We start from the raw sequence: 22,276 nt of genomic DNA on the forward strand, positions 1-22,276 counted from the left end.
TTGTTAATTGAATTCAAATTCCACCTTCTGCCACGGTCGGATTCGAACCCATGTCCCCAGAGCAATACTCTAGGTCTCTAGGTTACTAGTCCAGTGACAATACCACTACTCCACTGCCTCCCCTTAATGTCCTTTTCTTCAAATAGTGTCACGGGACCTTACATTCTCCTGAACAGGCAGTCAGGGCTTTGGTTTGATGTCTCATCTGAAAGACATCAGCACTAAGTACTGCACTCAAGTGTCAGTTTGGATAATGTGAACAGTTCCGAAGAAGGGTCACTGACCCGAAACGTTAACTCTGCTTCTCTTTCCACAGATGCTGCCAGACCTGCTGAGTATTTCCAGCATTTCTTGTTTTTATTTCAGATTTCTAGCATCCGCAGTATTTTGCTTTTATTTGGATAATGTGAAGTTTGTCGTGGGGCTTGAAATAATTTTCTGTCTCAGAAGTTACAGTGTTACCAAATGAACTAAAGGTGTGTACAACAATGCTACAGTTGTGACAGGAATAGACTGCACCAAGTTAAAAACACCGACATCATACGTTGTCATGTGAACTTGTGATTCAAAGATGTATTGGAATCTTAAAATGGACCACTGCCGACGAAGACATCCTTTGCCTTGGAAGCATGCAGGTAGAGTGAATATTCAAGAGTGGGTGGAACTTGTTTCATATGGATCAGATCAAAATTCTGCAGTCCTGCCACATCTAGTTGTGAATGGTGGTGGACATTAAAACAACTAACCGGAGGAGGAGGCTCCACGAATATCCCCATCCTCAATGATGAAGGAGCCGCACATCAGCTCAAAAGAAAAAGCATCACAGATACCAGTCTTTAGCTAAGTCGATTAATTCTATGTGACATCAAGAAACGGCTGAAGGCATTGGATACTGCAAAGACTATGGGCCCTGACAATATCCCGGCTGTAGCAGTGAAGATTTGTGCTGCAGAAATATCTGCGCCCCTAGCCAAGGGGTTCCAGTACAGCTACAACACTGGCATCAACAAGACAACCTGGAAAATTTCCCAGGTATGTCCTGTCCACAAAAAGGACAAATCCAATCCAGCCAATTAACACCCCATCAATCTGCTTGCAATCATCAGCAAAGAAATGGAAGGTGTTGTCAACAGTGCTATCACGCGCCACTTAAACAAGCTGCTCACTGATGCTGAGTTTGAGTTCTGCCAGGGCCACTTGACTCCTGACCTCATTACAGCCTTGGTTCAAACATGAGCAAAAGGGCTGAACTCAAGAGGCGAGGTGAGAGTTTCTGCCCTTGACATCAAGGCAGCATTTGTCCGAGTATCGCATCAAGGAGCTCAAGCCAAATTGAAGTTAATGGGAAAAATCTCCATTGGTTAGAGTCATACCTAGCACAAAGGAAGATGGTTGTGGTTGTTGGAGGCCAATCGTCCCACTTCCAGAACACTGCTGCATGAGTTTCTCAGGGTAGTGTCCTAGGCCCAACCATCTTCAGCTGCTTCATCAATGACCTTCCCTCCATCAGAAGGTCACAAGTGGGGATGTTCACTGTTCAGTACCATTCGCAACTCCTCAGATACAGAAGCATTCTATGTCCATATGCAGCAAAACCTGGACAGCATTCAGGCTTGGGATAAGTGGCAAGTAACATTCACATCACTCAGGTACCAGGCCAACAAGAGAGAATCTAAATCTCCCCATGACATTCAACGGCATTACCATCGCTCAATTCCTCATTAACAACATCCTGGGGGGTTACCACTGACCAGAAACTGAACTACAGCAGCCACATAAATACTGTCGCTACAAGAGCAGGTCAGATGCTGGGAAGTCTGGGGTTGGTAATCCACCTCCTGATTCCCCAAAACCTGTCCACCATCTACAAGGTACAAGACATGATTGTGATGGAATACTCTCCACTTGCCTGGATGTGTGCGGCTCCAACAACACTCAAGAAGCTTGACACCATCCAGGACAAAGCAACCACTTGATTGGCACTCCATCCAGCACGTTTAACATTCACTTCCTCCACCACCGACGCACAGTGGCAGCAATGCCTACCATATACAAGATGCACCACAGCAACTCACCATGCTTCCTTCGACAGCACCTACCAAACCCGTGACCTCTTCCAACTAGAAGGACAAGGGCAGCGGATGCGTGGGAACACCGCCATCTGCAAGTTCCCTTCCAAGCCACACACCATCCTGACTTGGAAATATGTCATAATTTCTTCACTGTTGTTGGATCAAAATCCTGGAACTCCCTCCCGAACAGCACTGTGGGTGTACCTACACCAGATGGACTGCAGCTGTTCAAGAAGGCGGTTCACCACCACCTTAAGGGTAATTAGGGATGGGCAATGTCCACATCCCATGAAACAAATTAAAAATAAAACTTGAGCTGAATAGTGGGGATGTTCCCTCGAAGGGGAAATGTAGGGCAAACAAATCCAGAGCTCCCTGGATGACAAAAGAGGGAGAGATTAAGATAAAGAAGAAAAAAATGTGCTTATGACAGATGCCAGATGGAAAATACTATTGAGAACCAGGCTGAATATAGAAGGTCCAGAGGGGAAGTGAAAAAGCAAATAAGAAAAGCAAAGAGAGAGCATGAGAAGAGACTGACAGCTAACATTAAAGGAAATCCCAAAGTTTTCTATAGGCATATAAACAGTAAAACGGTGGTAAAAGGATGAGTGGGGCCGATTAGGGGCCAGAAAGGGGATTTACACATGGAAGCAGAGGGCATAGCTGAGGTATTCAATGAATACTCTGCATCTGTCTTTACCAAGGAAGAAGATGCAACCCAGGCAATGGTGAAACAGGAGATAAGTCAGATGCTAGGGGCGGTTTAAAATTGATAAGGAGGAAGTATTGGATAGGCTGTCTGTATTTAAAGTGAATAAAGCACCAGGACCAGATGAGATGCATCCAAGGGAAGTGAGAGTGGAAAACGCAAAGGAGCTGGCCATAATTTTTCAGTCTTCCTTAGACTCAGGGTAGTACCAGAGGACTGGAGAATTTCAAACGTCACACCCTTGTTCAAAAAAGGGTGTAAAGATAAGCCCAGCAACTACAGGCCAGTCAGTTTAACTTTGGTGGTGGGAAAACTTTTAGAAAAAATAATTTGGGACAAAATCAATAGTCACATGGACAAAGGAGAGTTAATTAAGGAAAGCCAAAATGGATTTCTTAAGGGAAAATCATGTTTAACTAACTTGCTGGAGTTTTTTGAGGAGGTAACAGACAGGATTGATGAGGGCAATGCTATTGATGTGCTGTACTTGGACTTTTCAAAAGCCATTTGATACAGTGCCACACAACAGACCTGTGAGCAAACTTGTAGCTCATGGAATAAAAGGGACGGTAGCAACATGGATAAGGAATGGGCTGAGTGACAGGAAACAAAGAGTAGTGATTAATGGATGTTTCCCGGGCTGGAGGAAGGTTTGTAGTGGAGGTCCCCAGAGATTAGTGTTGGGACTTACTTTTCCTGATATATATTAATACCTAGACCTTGGAGTACAGGGCACAATTTTAAAGTTTGCAAATTATACGAAACTTGGTAGCACTGTGAACTGTGAAGAGGATAGTGTAGAACTTCAAAAAGACATCGACAAATTGGTGGAAAGGGCAGACAGGTAAAGATGAAGTTCAATGCAGAGAAATGTGAAGTGATTCATTTTGGTAGGAAGAACATGGGCAGACAATATCAAATAAAGGGTACAATTTTAAAGAGGGTGCAGGATCAGAGGGACCTCGGTGTATATGTGCATAAGTCATTTAAGGTGGCAGGACAGGTTGAGAGAGCGGTTAATAAAGCATACAACATCCTGGGTTTTATTAACAGGGGCATAGAGTACAAGAGCAAGGAAGTTATGTTGAACTTGTATAAGACCCTAGGTTGTCCTCAGCTGGAGTATTGCATCCAGTTCTGGGCGCCGCACTTGAGGAAAGACGCGAGGGCATTGGAGAGAGCACAGAAAAGATTCACGAAAATGATTCCAGGGATGAGGAATTTCAGTTATGAAGATAGATTAGAGAAGTTGGGACTGGTTTCCTTGGAGAAGAGAAGGCTGAGAAGTGATTTGATAGAGGTATTCAAAACCATGAGGGGTCTTGACAGAGTAGATAGAGAGAAACTGTTCCCACTCGTGAAAAGATCGAGAATGAGAGGGCACAGATTTAAAGTATTTGGTAAGAGAAGCAAAAGTGACATGAGGAAAAACTTTTTCACGCAGCGAGTGGTTAAGGTCTGGAATGTGGTGGAGGCAGATTCAATTGAAGCATTCAAAAGGGAATTAGACAGTTATATCAAAAGGAAGCATGTATAGGGTTATGGGGAGAGGATAAGGAAACCAAACTGAGGGAATTGCTCTTTCACAGAGCCAGTGTGGACATGATGGGCCAAATGGTCTCCTTCTGCACTGCAACGATTCTGTGAATAACGTAGATGCACTTAAGGGGAAGCTAGTTCAGTACATAAAGGTTAAAGGAATAGGATATGTTGATGGGGTTAGATGAAGGAGGAGGAGGCTTGCGTGATGCGTAAACACCAGCTAGACCAGTTGTGCTGAATGGCCTGTTTTTGTGCTACAAATACTATGTATTGTAGTTAGGGGCAGAAAATAAAACGAAGTGCCGATGATTGCTAGATAGACATTGCAGTTACGCCACCAAAACCACCTATTTCCCTAACCTCCCGCCCCATAACATTACCCTAAGACCCTGCCTCAGCTCATGTGCTGCTAAAACCCTCATCCATGCCTGTTACCTCTAGACTTGAGTATTCCAATGCTCTCCTTGCACCCTCCATAAAGTTGAACTTGTCTAAAACTCTGCTGCCTGGCTCAGAAAATCAAGAAGTAGAATCAGTTTGGGTGGAGCTAGGAAACAGCAAGGGGCAGAAAACATTGGTGAGTTGTTTACAGGCAGGCCCCCTAACGGTAAATGCAGTATCGGGAAGAGTATAAATCAGGAAATCAGAGGCATATGAAATAAGGTTTATACAATAGTCATGGGGATTTTACTCTTCATAAAGACTGAGCAAAGCAAATTTGCAGTAATAGTATGGAGGAAGAGTTCATGGAATGTATGGATGCTAACTTTCCGGACAGTATGTCGAGGAACCAACTCTGCAACAGGCTATTTTGGACAGAGTACTGTGCAATCAGAAAGGGTTAATTAATAACTTTGTTGTAAAGGGGCCTCTTGGGAACAGTGATTTAGTTAAGTCTGAAACTAGGGTCTTAAATCTCAACAAAGCAAATTATGCAGGAGTGAGGGGCGAGTTGGCTAAGGTAGATTGGGAAACTACATTAAAAGATATGACAGTAAACATATAAACATAGACAAGCCATGGCTAGTATTTAAAGAATTAATATGTAATTTGCAACAATATACATTGCTTTAAGGCACAAATCTCACAGAAAATGAGCCAGCCATGGTTAATAAGACAGACAGTATCAGATGAAAGGAAGAGGCTTATAATGTTGCCAAAAAGAGTAGTAAGCCTGAGGATTTTAGAATTCAGCGAAGGAGGAACAAGTAACTGAAGAGAAAAGAGGATATGAGAGCAGACGAGCAAAAGACAAAAACAGACTATAAATGCTTCTATAGCTATGTAAATAGGAAGAGTCGTGAAAGTAAAGGTAGACCCATTAGAGGCAGAGACAGGGGAAATTATAATGGGAAATAAGGAAAGGGCGGCACAGTGGTTAGCACCGCAGCCTCACAGCTCCAGCGACCCGGGTTCAATTCTGGGTACTGCCTGTGTGGAGTTTGCAAGTTCTCCCTGTGTCTGCGTGGGTTTCCTCCGGGTGCTCCGATTTCCTCCCACATGCCAAAGACTTGCAGGTTGATAGGTAAATTGGCCATTATAAATTACCCCTAGTATAGGTAGGTGGTAGGGAAATATATAGGGACAGGTGGGGATGTGGTAGGAATATGGAATTAGTGTAGGATTAGTATAAATGGGTGGTTGATGGTCGGCACAGATTCGTTGGGCCGAAGGGCCTGTTTCAGTGCTGTATCTCTAAACTAAACTAAAAAAAAACTAAGAAATGCCAGACACATTAAACAAATACTTAGTATCTGTCTTCAAGATTTTTTTTTTATTCATTTGGGGGATGTGGACATCGCTGTCTAGGCCAGCATTTATTGCCCATCTCGAATTGCCTTTGAGAAGGTGGTGGTGAGCTGCCTTCTTGAACTACTGCAGACTGTGGGGTGTAGGTACAGCTGCAGTGCCGTTAGGAAGGGAGTTCCAGGATTTTAACCCAGCGACAGTGAAGGAATGGCGATATAGTTTCAAGTCAGGATGGTGTGTGACTTGGAGGGGAACTTGCAGGTGGTGGTGTTCCCATGCATCTGCTGCCCTTGTCCGTCTAGGTGGTAGAAGTCATGGGTTTGGAAGGTGCTGTCGAAGGAGCCGTGGTGAGTTGTTGCAGTGCATCTTGTAGATGGTACACACTGCTGCCACTGTGTGTCGGTGGTGAAGGGAGTGAATGTTGAAGGTGGTAGATGGGGTGCCAATCATGCAGGCTGCTTTGTCCTGGATGGTGCTGAGCTGCTTGAGTGTTGTTGGAGCTGCACTTGTTCAGGCAAGTGGAGAGTATTCCATCACACTCCAGATTTGTGCCTTGTAGATGGTGGACAGGCATTGGGGAGCCAGGAGGGGAGTTACTCGCCCCAGAATTCCCAGCCTCTGACCTGCCCTTGCAGCTACAGCATTTATGTGGCTGGTCCAGTTCAGCTTCTGGTCAATGGCGACCCCAAGGATGCTAATATTGGGAGATTCAGCGATGGTAATTGCCTGGCACTTGTGTGGCGCCAATGTTACTTTTTGCCACTCATCAACCCAAGCCTGGATGTTGTCCAGGTCTGGCTGCATTTGGACAGGGGCTGCTTCAGTATCTGAGGAGTTGCGAATGGTGCTGAACATTGTGCGATCATCCCCACTTCTGACCTTATGATAGTAACGTCATTGATGAAGCAGCTGAATGAGGTTGGGCCTTGGACACTACCGTGAGGAACTCCTGCAGTAATGTCCTGGAACTGATGTTTGACCTCCAACAACCACAACCATCTTCCTTTATGCTAGGTATGACTCCAATCAGCAGGGAGCTTTCCCCCTTATTCCCATTGACTCCAGTTTTGCTAGGGCTTCTTGATGCCATCCTTGGTCAAATGCTGCCTTGATATCAAGGGCAGTCACTGTCACCTCACCTCTTGAGTTCAGCTTTTTTGTCCATGTTTGGACCAAGGCTGTAATGAGGTCAGGAGCTGTGTGACTCTGGTGGACCCCAAACTGAGCTTCAGTGAGCAGGTTATTGCTGAGCAAGTGCCACCTGAGAGCACTGTCGACGACCCCTTCCATCACTTTGCTGATGATCAGGATTAGACCGATAGGGTAATAATTGGCCTGGTCTGATTTGTCCTGCTTTTTGTGCACAGGACATACCTGGGCAAATTTCCACGTTGCCGGGTAGATGCCAGTGTTGTAGCTGCACTGGACAACTTGGCTCGGGCTCGGTTAGTTCTGGAGCACAAGTCTTCAGTACTATTGCTGGAATGTTGTCATGGCCCACAGCCTTTGCATTATCCAGTGCCTTCAGCCATTTCTTGATATCACGTGGAGTGAATCAGATTGGCTGAAGACTGGCATCAGTGATGCTGGGGACCTTGGGAGGAGGTAGAGATGGATGATCCACTTGGTACTTCTGGCTGAAGATGGATGAAAATGCTTCAGTCTTGTCTTTTGCAATGATGTGCTGGGCTCCCTCATCATTGAGGATGGGGATGTTTTGGAGTCTCCTCCTCCTGACAGTTGCTTAATTGTCCACCCCCATTCATGACTGGATATGGCAGGGCTGCAGAGATTATATCTGATCCGTTGGTCGTGGGCCCACAGTGCCTAATGGATGCCCAGTTTTGAGCAGCTGGATCTGTTCTGAATCTATCCCATTTAGCATGGTGGTAGTGCCACACAACACGATGGTGGGTACTCTCAGCATGAATACAGGACTTCATCTCTACAAGGACTGTGTGCTGGTCACTCCTACCACTGCTGTCATGCACAGATGTATCTGCGACAGGTAGATTGGTGAGGACGAGGTCAAGGAGGTTTCTTCCCTCTTGTTGGTCCCCTCATCACCTGCCGCAGACCCAGTTAGCAGCTATGTCCTTTAGGACTCGGCCAGCTCAGTCAGTGGTGGTGATACCGAGCCACTCGGTGATGGTTCCCCACCCAGAGTACATTTTGCACCTTTGCAACCCTCAGTGCTTCCTCCAAGTGGTGATCAACATGGCGGAGTACTGATTCATCAGCTGAGAGGGGGGCTGTGGTAGTGGTAATCAGCAGGAGGTTTCCTTGCCCATGTTTGACCTGATACCATGAGACTTCATGGGATCCGGAGTCAATGTTGAGGACTCCCAGGGCAACTCCTTCCCGACTGTATACCACTGTGTCGCCATCTTTTATGGGTCTGTCCTGTTGGTGGGACAGGAATACCAGGGATGGTGATGGTAGTGTCTCTGACATTGTCTGCAAGGTATGATTCCGTGAGTATGACTATGTCAGGCTGCTGCTTGACTAGTCTGTGGGACACCTCTCCCAATTTTGGCACAAGCCCCCAGATGTTAGTAAGGAGGACTTTGCAGGGTTGACAGGGCTGGGTTTGCCGTTGTCCTTTCTGGTGCCTAGGTCAACGCCACGAGGTCCGTCCGGTTTCATTCCTCTTCTTAGACTTTGCAGTGGTTTGATCCAACTGAGTAGCTTGCTAGGCCATTTCAGAGCCAACTGCTGTCGGTCTGGAGTCACATGTAGACCAGACCAGGTAAGGACAGCAGATTTCTTTCCCTAAATGACATTAGTGAACCAGATGGGTGTTTCCAGCAATCGACAATGGTTTCATGATCACAAGACTACTTAGATAATCTCAAGGGAGAAGAAACAATAAACCTTCCAAAAATAATGGGGAATCAAGGGCAAGCAAGAATGACGTATTTAAAGAAATCAGTGTTAGTTAAGAAATAGTACTGGAGAAATTAATGGGACGAAGTGGTGACAAATCCCCTGGACCTGACAATCTGCATCCTAGGGTTTTAAAAAAGGTAGCTGCAAAAGACAGTGGATGCATTGGTTTTGATCTTCCAGAATTCCTTAGATTCTAGAACAATTTCCATGGATTGGAAGGTAACAAGTGTAATCACATTATTTAAGAAAGGGGGAAGAGAGAAAACAGGCCAACTGGCCCATAGTTCCCCAATATCAGTAGTAGGCAAAATGCTACAATCTATTATTAGGGATGTGGTAACAGGGTACTTAGAAAATCATAATATGATTAAGCAGAGTCAACACGGATTTATGAAAGGGAAATGGCGTTTGAGAAATCTGTTGTGTTTCTGAGGATGTAACTAGGAGGACGGAGAAGGGGGAACAAATGGATGTAATGCATTTAGATTTTCAAAAAGCATTCGATTAAGGTACCACACAAGAGGTTATTGCAAAAAATTAGAACTTATAAGATTGGGAGTAATATATTAGCAAGCATTGATCATTTATTAACGGATAGAAAGCAGACAGTCGGAATGAATGGGACATTTTTGGGTTGGATGCTGTAACTAGCGGGATACCGCAAGGACCAATACTTGGGCATCAGCTATTTACCCTCTCTATTAATGAGTTAGATAAGGGACTGAGTGCATATCCAAGTTTGCTGACGATACAAAGTTGGGTGGGAAAGTAAGTGGTGAGCAGGATGCAGAGGCTGCAAAAGGACATAGACAGGTTGGGTGAGTGGGCAACACAGCAGATGAATACAATGTAGCAAAGTATGAAGTTATCCACTTTGGCAGGAAAAATAGAGCAGAATTATTTTTTGAATGGTGAAGACTGGGAAATGTTTGCATTCAGAGGGACCTGAGAGTCCTTGTACATGAATCACAGAAAGTTAACATGAAGGTACAGCAAACAATTAGGAAGGCAAATGGCATGTTATAAAGGGATTTGTCACAAAGGGTTTGGAGTATAAGAACATAAGAAATAGGAGGAGTAGGCCATTCAGCCCCTCAAGCCTGCCCCGCCATTCAATAAGATCATGGCTGATCTGTCCTAGGCCTCAACTCCTCTTTCAGGCCTGCTCCGAATACCCCTCGACTCACCGAGATTTCAAAAATCGATCTACCTCCTCCTTAAATACATTTAGTGACCTAGCCTGCACAATTCTCTGCGGTAGAGAATTCCACAGATCCACCACCCTCAGAGGAGAAATTCCTTCGCATCTCAGTTTTAAATGTGTGCCTCCTAATTCTGTAACTATGTCCTAGTTCGAGATTCCCCCACCAGTGGAAACATATTCTCAACATCTACCCTGTCAAGTCACCTTAAAATCTTATATGTTTCAATAAGATCATCTCTCATTCTTCTAAACTCCAATGAATAAAGGCCTAACCGGTTTAGCCGTTCTTGATAAGACAACCCCTTCATCCCAGATATCAGCCTAGTTAACCTTTTCAGAACTGCCTCCAATGCTAGTGTATCCTTCCTTAAATACGGAGACCAAAACTGTATGCAGTACTCCAGGTGTGGCCTCACCAACACCCTGTACAGTTGTAACAAGACTTCCCTATTTTTAAACTCTAACCCCCTAGCAATAAAGGCCAAGGGTAAAGAAGTCTTACTGCAATTATACACCTGGTCACACCTGGAGTAGTGTGTGCAGTTTTGGTCTCCTTACTTATGGAAGGACATACCTGCCCTTGAGGAAATGCAACGAAGATTCACTACACTGGCTCCTAAGAGGACAGACTGAGTAGACTAGGCTTATATTTCCTGGAGTTTAAAAGAATGAGAGGTGATCTAATTGAAACATATAAAAGTCTTAAGGAGGGTAGATGCTGAGAAAATGTTTCTCCTGACTGGGGAATCTAGAACACTGAGTCACAGTCTCAGAATAAGGGATATGTCATTTAGGGCTGAGATGGGGAGAATTTCTTCACTCAAAGGATGTAAAATCTTTTGAATTCTGCACACCAGAACACTGTGGATGCTCAACCATTGTGTACATTCAAGACTGAGGTCGGTAGATTTTGGGTACTGTCAAGCAAACCTCCCACTTGTCAAGAGTGAGGCACACATAATTTCGCCACATTAACATTAAAACTTAAAACTGCAAGCCCCTGGCTGCAAGGACATTTGCATAGTACCAGACAGTGTTGAAACAAAGGACCCAGTCCCTGCCCCAATTCACAGAAGAGACCTGTTCAAAGCAATCAGTCATGTGACCATCTGCTGGCCAACTAGGGGTGTTTTAAATTGGAAAAACAGAATCTGAACTCAAAGCTGTGCGCTCCTGGAACTGAAGCAAGAATTACCTCCTCTCCTGTCTGCTTGCCTTCATCTCTTTTCCACAGAACTGAATCTTGTGAAAACACGTGAACCTCAGAGGGAGAAAAGTCTCCTATGTGAACAAGGTTTAAAAGGAACACTGGGCCCCAATGAACAGCAAGACTACCTACAATCAAGTGAGCTCGAAGCACAGTAAACAAGAGACTCTTCTGATATTGCCTCAAACCCTTCTCTACTATATTTTCCTCCTCTCTTTTCTGTTCCTATTTGCATGTGTATATCGTGTGTGCATGCTAGCGTGGGCGCGTCGTATATCCATAGGCGTGAACTGTATTAGAGTTTATGTTTAAGCTTAAGGTTTAATTAATTTCATCTTTCTCTTTTAAACCTGAGAAAACCTGGTATGTTGGTTTCTTTGCCTTATAATTGGAAAGTTGTGAACAAGGATTCACAAAAGGGAGGAGTTCAAAACAGTGTGTTAAAAAATAAAACCCTGTTACAATAAGACCAGGTAAAGACCACAAAAGACCCTTAGACACATTTCTCACTTGGTTGTAACAGTACTGAGGGAATTAAGGGAAACGGGGAGAGTGCAGGAAGGTGGAATTGAGGCAGAAGATCAGCCATGATCTTGTTGAATGGCAGAACAGGCTCAAAGGGCCAAATGCCCTATTCCAGCTCCTATTTCTTCTGTAACCTAACTCACACCAATTCCCATTCACCCATCATCCCTGTGCTCGCATATCCTGCACTGGTTCCTGGTCTGAAAGTCGATTTGAAAATTCTCATCCTTTGTTTTCCAATCGCTCCATGGCTTCACACCCCCCTCCCTATCTCTGTAACCTCCCCCGGCCCTACAACCCTCAGATATCTCTGCACTCTTCCAATACTGGCACCTTGAGCACACCTGATTTTAAAACTGCTCTACCATTGGTGGCTGTACTTTCAGTTGCCTCGTCCCTAAACTCTGGAATTCCTTCTCTGAATTTTTCTGCCTCTCTCTTCCTTTAAGGTGCTGCCTAAAATGTACCTCTTTGACCAAGCTTTTGGTCGCCTATCACAATATCTCATGTGGTTTGATGTCAAATTATGTTTGATATAGAGCCTGTGAAGCACCATGGGATATTCTATGTTAAAGATGCTGTATAAATGCAAGTTTTTACTAATTCAGATCTGAACTAACAGGTCGTAAGGCACTGATAAGGGTGCTTTCCTCTTTCCATCCACTAGTATTGATTAGCTACCAGTCGGGAAAGTGCTTGGATTTCGTCAAGATCATTGATCTACTTTGAATGATCTTCTTTGATCTGCTCTTTGATGAACTGCCTTAAAACATAGGCTGTAAATATGACACCACAAGTCCCTGCCAGAATGGAGATGATTGGGTAATTCCTCCATCAATCACACCTGGAGACTGTATTGCTGTAAATGACTGGGATTATTTTATGATGTAACTATCCTCCAATCACTGCGTTTTGCCAGAGAAATAATCCTGCTGTACTCTTGAGACTGTGTTTGCTGCAGTTTTGGTCACGAGTGCGGAGCCTCTGCTTGCTATAGTTCCGGTCAAGAGTGCAGAGACTCTATTTGAGGTAGTGATGAGTAAACTAAAACTACAAGTCTTGCACTACTGCAACTCATTGGCACACACAGCGGTATCAATATTCACTCCGTAAATGATATGGAAATGAGCTCTCAGTTCTTTAGTCTAATCCACCCATATGACACTAGTGCTGTGGTGCTAATGTTACAGGTTTCACTTGGAAAAACTCTAGAAAAGGACTACAAATGTAAAAACTCCCATCAGTCTAAGAAAATGGTTCACAGTCAGTCTATGTTATATGTAGGGTTGCTTTTTATTTGCTGTTTAATTTTCCTTCTATATGGCTTATGCCTTGCAGTAAATTGAATTTGTAGTTTTAGCCTGAATTATATGGTCCACAGCATGGTGCTTTCCCTGCATACTGAAGAAATCGCAAGTGTGCACAGAAAAACCTTAGCTAAAGCAGGCCATTTGGCTCAGCCAGTCTATGTCAGGTACGCTAGAAACACTGTACTAATTGCCTGTGTGTAAAAAAAGTAATTGTTGAACCTGCAACAAACCTGGGAGCTAATGGATGCCGACAGCCGACATAGGTTGTCTGAAATGGAAAGTGCCTCATCATCCCACCAATAAGATCACTTGGAATGACTAGCACATTTCACAGAAAAAAGTTGCACGCCATGGATTTTAAATAGTAATGCAAGTTTTCCTGGTTTTTCTCTACTCACCCCAGGCATATACTCCATGAAGATCGAAAGAGTCTTCTCTGCTTTCTCACGTAGGCAGCCGTAGTACTGCACTATCCGCTCGTGCTGCAGGTTCTTCAGTAACTGAATCTCACACTCCAAAGCGCTTACCTCCTAATGAGGAGATCCAAACAGAAGTCATGTCAATGTTGCTTGTGCTTCCCTACACCAGTGCTTTCCTGATGCTGTCAATAGAATGTCACTAAGTGTGCTACTGGTGGATGTGCGAAACATATCCATACAAACAGTGGAAAAACATCCACCAGTACAGGCAGCCTGGAAATTTCATAATGTGTCTGAACAGAACATGGTCACCTATGTATGCCTAGAATGAATTTCTGGTTACAGGTGACTACAGGTCTGTCAGTGATAGTGGGGCATTTGAGGGGAATAATTTATGAGTAACATGTGGGAAGGGTACACGACGAGTATTTTAGCTCCAGTGCAATTTTGCCTTCAGTCAAACAACTCTTTATACATTTCTAGTTCTTTTCAATAATGCAGTCTGGAGCAATGTCAAAAGTAAAGAAAACTGAACAGCACAGCTTTATTATTACTGAAGACTTCTTAAATCGGATTTACATTTCGATACTCAAAGTGGTAATTCGTTAGAATTCAATATAAACATGTCTGTTTTGCCAACTTTTAATCTATGTAGACCATCACCACATAAAGTAACTGTAGTATCCTTGCTAGAATGATCCAAAAATAACATTGAAATGTCTCTCCCAGTTTGTTAAGTTAGTTGATCTCAGTCAGGGAAATGCAACTACCTTGGTGAGGGTACAGGAAAAAGTACAGCCAGGATTCTCACTCCTGGCGGATCATTTTGACTTTTGGCAATCATGTCAAATGAGTGATATCAATTCAGCCACCCATCATACATCTCCCAATTTTCATTTTGATTAACGTCAATGGAAATGAGAATCGGGAGAAATATACAAGGTGCGTGTGAATCAACCAACGTTCCCTCAAATTTTTTTTGTACTGCATGCGTGATTTATTTAATTGCATGGCCCCTTTAAATTTTTTTGCACTCTCAGGAACTTAAAAGTATCAGGAGGTTATTTGGCTTGGGGTTGCATCACAGACTAGCCGGATTGTCATCACCTGACATTCTCTACTGGGCAGTGATCAAGGGTGTAGTTTTGATTATGCAATATATAAAATGGGTCATATCAATTCCAGCGTTCCCTGTAACCTGCGCGGCTGTGGAGGGGGCTGTGCAGCTTAGAGCGAACCACTGGAATCGACACGACCCATATTAGACTACCGCAAAAATCAAAATTACCCCCTGAATCACTGTCCAGTGGAGAATGTCAGGTGATGACAATCAGGCTTGTCTGGTGCAACCCAAAGTCAAACAACCTCCTGATACTCTGTCACCTGGGAATGGGCTTTTGGGCGAGCTACCAGAGGGTGCCGGACATTGGTAGTGAGGGGAATCCTAGAGTCCATTATCAAAGATTTCCTAGCAGAGCGCTTGGAGAACAGTGGTAGAATCCGACAGAGTCAGTATGGATTTACGAAAGGGAAAACATGCTTGACAAATCTACTAGAAGTCTTCGAGGATGTAATTATTAGAGTTGATGAGAGGGAGTCAGTGGTTTATTTGGACTTGCAGAAGGCTTTCAACAAAGTCCCACATAAGAGATTAGCGTGGGGGTAGTGTATTGCGGACCACCTCCAGGCGCCTACCCATTGTCTCTCGAGACAAGGAAGCCAAAGAAGAAGAAGTGTATTGTGATGGATAGAAAATTACTTGGCAGACAGGAAACAAAGAGTAGGAATAAACGGGTCTTTTTCCGAAAGGCAGGCCGTGACTAGTGGGGTACTGCAGGGATCGGTGCTAGGACCCCAGCTATTCACAATATACATTAATGATTTAGATGAGGAAACTAAATGTAATATCTCAAAATTTACAGATGAGACAAAACTGGGCGAGGGCGAGTTGTGAGGAGGATACAGAGGGGCTTCAGGGTGAACACTGCTGAACAACAACTGAACGGTAATTGCTTGCACAAACCCAATTTTTTAATGAACTTTCTCTCTTGGTATACTTGACATGTAGGCCCACATGTATGGGAAGCACCAAGGTTAAAACTAAAAAGAGTTAAATTAGGAGGCAGTGGTTAGATGGCAACAAGCTTGTGTTTTAAGTCTGAAAGCTGTCGGAAGTAAAGACTGAAGGAGATAAGAAGTTTCACAGTTGGAGTTATGGGGAAGGAGGAATCAAGAGGACACAATGTTGTGAGTCTTGATTCAAGACAGTGAGGTCGCAAACTGGAGGACAGTTCAGAGAGGGAGGTTCAGAGCAGCAGTAGTCATGACAGCAGCGATAAAATAGAGACAAAAAAGGTTTTGACAGAAAGTGAAACTGGAGCCTAGATTATAAGACGAGATATTGCTCGACCATGGGGGCGAAAATTCCACCCAAATTCCACCCTCATAATATTGCCCCAAACACACGCACTTCCTGACAGACTGGATTGTGATCAGGAACGGAGCTCTGACTGATTTTCTCACCTCTACACCAAGAGAGGGAGAGATGCTAATTCTAGCATTCCTAACGTCACCCTGGTTGAGATTATCTAACTTGGCACAGATGGAGATTGAGCCTTTGTTGTGTGATCCAGTTGAGTTGTCAGTGGAGTTACACGGCACCAGTTTAATTAATATCCTACACTACTGTACCTGAGAACTGGAGATCACGGCACTTACCTTGCTGGTCTCGAGGCTGTCAGGGTCAAACTGGACTTGTTTTGCAGCAAGTTCTCTTCCTGTGTCTACGTCATAACAGAGGTAGACACGTCCAAAAGCCCCCTGTCCCAGCAGCTTGCCTCTCCTCCAGTTGGTAGGTGCACTTGGAGCTGTAAATTGAACAGATAAATGAAACCAATTAAATGTTGCTCTTAATAATAAAATTAATTGTTATTAAGCCATTAAAACCTGCTCTGCAATCCTGAACATAAGAAATAGGAACAGGAGTTGGCCATCTGACCCCTCAAGCCTACTCCGCCATTAAATAAGATCATGGCTGATTTGATCGTGGCCTCAAGTTCACTTTCCTGCCTGCCCCCCATAACTCTGGACTCACTTGTAGATCAAAAATCTGTTTAATTCAGGCTTGAATATATTCAGACCAAGCTGCCACTTCTCTCTGGGGGAAAGAATTCCAAAGATTAACAACCATCAGAGAAGAAATTCCTCATCTCCGTCTTAAATGGCAGACCCCTGAAACTGTGTCTCCTAGTTCTAGATTCCCCCATGAGGGGAAATATCCTCTCAGCATCTACCCTGTCAAGCCCCCTCAAAATCTTATATATTTAATATGTTTCTAAACTCCAATGAGTATAGATCCAGCCTGCTCAACCTTTCCTCATAAGACAACCCCTTCATCCCAGGTATCAGCCTAGTGAATCATCTCTGAACTGCTTCCAATGCAAGTATATCCCTCCTTTAATAAGGAGACCAATATTGTACACAGTACTCTAGGTGTGGTCCCATCAATGCTCTGTACAGTTGTAGCAAGATTTCCCTACTTTTATACTCCATCCCCCTTGCAATAAAGGCCACATTCACCTTCCTAATTACTTGCTATACCCGCATGCTAACATTTTGTGATACATGTACGAGGACACCAGATCCCTCTGTACTGCAGCATTCTGTAGTCTGTCCATTTATATAATATTCTGCTTTTCGAGTCTTCCCACATTATACTCCATCTGCCAAATTTATGCCCTCTCACTTAACCTATCTATATCCATTTGTAGACTTTGTGTCCTCCTCATAACTTGCTTTCCTACCTTTGTATTGTTAACATATTTGGCTACATTATACTAGGTACCTTCATCCAAGTCATTAATCTAGATTATAACTAGTTGCAATCCCAGCACTGATCCCTGTGGCACTCCACGAGTTAGTTTGCCAACCTGAAAATGACCCATTTATCCCGACTCTGTTACCTGTTCGCTAGCCAATCCTCTATCCATGCTAAAATATTACCCCATGAGCACCTAACCTTTTATGGGGCACCTTATTGAATATCTTTTGGAAATCCAAGTACACTACATTTACTGGTTCCCCTTTATCCACCCAACTTGTTACATCCGCAAAGAACTCTAATAAATTTATCAAACACAATTTCCCTTTTATAAAACTATGTTGAATCTGCTTGAGTGTATTATAATTTTCTAAATGTCCTGCCACTATTTCCTTAATAATGGATTCCAGCATTTTCCCAATGACTGACGTGAGGCTAACATGCCTACAGTTTCCTGCTTCCTGTCTCCCTCCTTTCTTCAATAGGAGCATCACATTTGTGGTTTTCCAATCCGCTGGGACCTTTCCAGAATCTAGGGAACTTTGGAAGTTTACAAACAATGCATCCACTATTTCTACAGTCACTTCTTTTAAGACTCTAGGGTGCAGCCATCAGGTCCAGGGGACTTGTCAGCCTTTAGCCCATTAGCTTTCCTAGTACTTCTTCTCCAGTGAAGACGATTGTCTCAAGTTGCTCCCTCCCTTTTTCCCCTTGATTTTCTACTATTCTTGGGATGCTTTTAGTAACATCTACCATGAAGACAGATACAAAATACTTGTTCAAAGTCTGCCATATCCTTGTTTTGATTTTGAATTTGATATCATCCTTAACTTCCTCAGTTAGCCACCTTTGAGGAATTATGTCCGTTCTAGACAAGACTGACAGGTAAGCAGCATTTCTGTAACACAGTTCTGTACTGGGAGTGCAGAATTAAGATATTGGCAGAGGGATCTGATAAGGGTAGGCCCTGTTAAAGGCTTTTTCCACTTAAGCTCAGGTTCCCGGCCAAGTCACACACCATCCTGACTTGGAACTATATTGCCGTTCCTTCACTGTCGCTGGGTCAAAGTCCTGGAACTCCCTTCTTAACAGCACTGTGGGTGTACCTACTCCAAATGGACTGCAGCGGTTCAAGAAGGCAGCTCACCACCACCTTCTCAAGGGCAATTAGGGATGGGCAATAAATGTTGGCCTGGCCAGTGACGCCTATATCCCATGAATGAATTAAAAAAAGAAATCACAGCACTGACACCTGAAAGGAACCCCTAAATGTTGGCCGGGACCATATTTTCCAGGAGGTGGTGAGTGATGGTGATCACTGGGAGATATATGCTCAGTCAGAGTAACGGAGGTTTCTTGGAACCATTTTGTCACATAACTGAATGACTGTGTTGCAAATATTAATTTTATGTTGAGAGTTTGCACTGGAGAAACTTTATGTTTAACATTTTGATAACAGCAAAGTTTGTAACTAATGTAAATAACCTGTTTTACTGAATGGCATTCGTTGAGTTGTTCAATTAATACATTTGCCCTAGTCTTATTGCGTGCATTCTTCCGAAGTCAAAGAGACCACGTTGCAGCACGCTACATTTGATTAAATTGGAGAAGTGGCAAGAGTCCTCTGCTAACTTCCAAACCTGCGACCTCTACCACCTAGAACGACAAGGGCAGCAGATGCATGGGAACACCACCACCTGCAAGTTCTCCTCCAAGCCACACACCATCCTGACTTGGGACTATAATCGCTGTTCTTTCACTGTCACTGGGTCAAAATCCTGGAACTCCCTTCCTAATAGCACTGTGGCTGTAGCTACCCCACATGCACTGCAGCGGTTCAAGGCGGCAGCTCACCACCATCTTCTCATAGGCAATTAGGGATAGGCAATAAATGCTGGCATAGCCAGCGACACCCACATCCCATGAAACAAATTTAAAAAAAAACTCCTGGGTTCGCTATTTACACAGATATTGGCCAGGTAAAAACAACACTAGTTCACAAGGGACTCCAGGTGGATTTATGGGCGTGGTCACTGATGCGGAACTCAGGAATACCCAGTGCAAAACCCTTAAAACCCAACAGAAGTTCTGATGAAGGCTCATCGACCTCAAACATTAACTGTTTCTCTCTCCACAGATGCTGCCTGACCTGCTGAGTATTTCCAGAATTTTCTGTTTTATTCTAAAGACACGTTTACAGTGCAGGTCATGGGATATGTAGACTGTGCATTGTCTCTCCATATTTCTACACTTGAAACTGGTGCCTTTCTCTTGATCGCAGAAATTTTTTTGTTTAAAAAGAGTGCACAATGTTACATTGCAGGCTCTCCAAGTTTAATGCAGGCATTGCTTCTGTATGATCCAAACTCAGTAAGCAAATGCAAAAATGGCCAAAGGAAGGTCTGCCCCAACATAAGCTCACTGATTGGGCTAGGAACCTGTTCCACCATTCAATGAGATCATGGCTGATCTGCAACCTAACTCCACGTACCCGCCTTTGCCCCATATCCCTTAATACCACTGCATAACAAAATTTTAAATCTGAGATTGATAGATTTAACAACTGATGTTGCATTAATTGCTGATTGGGGAAGAGAGTTCCAAACTTCTACTACCCTTTGTGTGTTCAAGTGTTTCCTAATTTCACTTCTGAAATGACTGATTCTAAGTTTTAGACTATGCCCCCTAGTCCTAGACTCCTGAAGCAGCGGAAATAGTTTCACTGTATTTACTCAATCTGTTACCTTTGATATCTTGAAAACTTCGATCAAATCAACTCTTAACCTTTTAAGTTCCAGGGAATACAACCCTAGTTTGTGCAATTTCTCCTTGTAATTTAACCCTTGGATTCCAGGTATCATTCTGATAAATCTGCATTGGATTCCCTCACAGGCCAATATATCCTTCCTAAGTTGTGGTGCCCAGAACGGCTGAGTCTCCAGGTGTGGTCTAGTCAGCGCTTTATATAGCTGAAGCATGACTTCTACCCCGTGTATTCTAGTCCTTTAGATATAAAGGCCAGCATTCCATTAGCCTTTTTGATTACTTTCTGCACCTGTTCATGATATTTTAATGACCTACGTACCTGGACCCCCAAGTCTCTTTGGACCTCCACTGTTTCTAGCCTTTCACTATTTAGAAAGTACCCCGTTCTATACTGTTTAGGTCTAAAGTGGATGACCTCACACTTGTCCACACTGAAATCCATTTGCCATAGTTTTGCTAATTTCACTGAATCTATTAACTTCATTTTGTAATTTTATGCTTCCATCTACACTGCTTACAATGTCATCTATATTTGTGTCATCAGCAAACTTGAATAGGGGCTTTCTATCCCATCATCTCAGTCATTAATAAACACAGCGAATCGCTCAGACCCAACACAGATCCTAGCAGGTCACCATGAGTCGCATCCTACCAATTAGAGTACTTTCCCATTACTCCTATTCTCTGTCTCCTGCTGCTCAGCCAATTTCCTAACCAAGTCAATAACTTGCCTTCAATTCCATAAGATATGCTGGTATGTTATCTGCATTTTCTTTTAACAGCTTACATCATTGATGCACTGAAAATGACAAGTTCACCATTGCTCTCAGGCCACTTCATAGATCTCTCTCTGCCATTTCAATCATTGCATGATTATGATGCCCAACCATTCCACTATTTGGGAATGCTTTGCATTTCTCATTTTGAATTTAATTTAGACTGCCCAACAGAATAGTTCATCAAATTCTTCTGCACGTTTTTTGTTGCATTTTGTTACACTTGGTTTGTAGATGTCAATATAAACAGGTGCCAATTAGGGACTGCTCGATGCCCCCATTCCAGAATTCCCTCAAGTATAGTGTTACACCTTTCATCAGTATTCCTTTTTCCTACTTAACTTCATATTCAACACTAAATTCTACCAGACATTCTTGTAGCTTTTAGTTTCACTGCAATTACTTCACCTCTTTTAAATTGTCAGATAGTCCAAACAAACAATATTGTATAGTGTTCCATTAAGGTGCAACTGCTAAGGCGCAGGTCACAGCTTGATGCCTTCACACGAGTACCACTCTGTGTAGGAGTCTAGACAGTAGAATGTTGGTAGGCAGAGCATCACCTTTCCCAATCAGTTCGTACCTGGTGCAACCCCAATAAGTGTCACTGAACAGCGATCAGGAGACTTACTCCAGCTCCCCTGAGCTGATTTCTAGCACAGGTGCAACAAGACCATTTCCAGTTCCCCTAATGCTTCTAACCCAACTGAGATCAACTAATCAGCAAAGACTGAGATCAAACTGGAGTCTTCTGGTCAACAAAACTCTTAAAAATGGGCATTGCCCTCATGATTTCCATGGCACCTGTGCATACGTGGAAGATAAGAAAAATGAACAGTCTGTTAAATCTCAGGTACAGAAAATGTACCGTGAAGAAAATGCTTCTGTATGAATGCTGCATACTTTGAACAGAGAAATCTCAGTCATTAGGACACTGATCGACATCTGTACAGCTATTTGGTAAATAGCTATCATAAGGTCAGAAGTGGGGACGTTCGCTGACAATTACAAAGCATTCCGTACCATTCGCAACTCCTCAGATACTGAAGTAGTCTGTGTCTACATACAGCAAGACCTGGACAACATTCAGGCTTAGGCTGATAAGTGGCAAAGAACATTCGCACCACACAATTGCCAAGCAATGACTATTTCCAATAAGAGGAGAATCTAAACATCTCCCCATGACATTCAATGGCATTACCATCGCTGAATCCCCCACCATCAAACCATTGACCAGAAACTTAACTGGACCAGCCCATATAAATACTGTGGCTACAAGAGCAGG

The 22,276-nt window shown here is 43.5% G+C and overlaps 1 protein-coding gene across 2 annotated transcripts in view; it reads right to left on the reverse strand.

Moving 5' to 3' along the window:
- The window catches only part of map3k3 (mitogen-activated protein kinase kinase kinase 3), a 162,844-nt gene that overhangs the window by 36,163 nt on the left and 104,405 nt on the right, over nt 1–22,276 (reverse strand). For both annotated transcript variants that reach the window (XM_068013134.1, XM_068013133.1), the window contains exons 13-14: nt 16,348–16,496; nt 13,609–13,740 (exon numbers count right to left, since the gene is read on the reverse strand). In XM_068013134.1, the coding sequence (XP_067869235.1) occupies nt 13,609–13,740; nt 16,348–16,496 (281 nt within the window). The remainder of the gene's footprint in view (nt 1–13,608; nt 13,741–16,347; nt 16,497–22,276) is intronic.

Source organism: Heterodontus francisci, chromosome 33, assembly GCF_036365525.1.
Source record: "Heterodontus francisci isolate sHetFra1 chromosome 33, sHetFra1.hap1, whole genome shotgun sequence".
Taxonomy (NCBI): Eukaryota; Metazoa; Chordata; class Chondrichthyes; order Heterodontiformes; family Heterodontidae; genus Heterodontus; species Heterodontus francisci.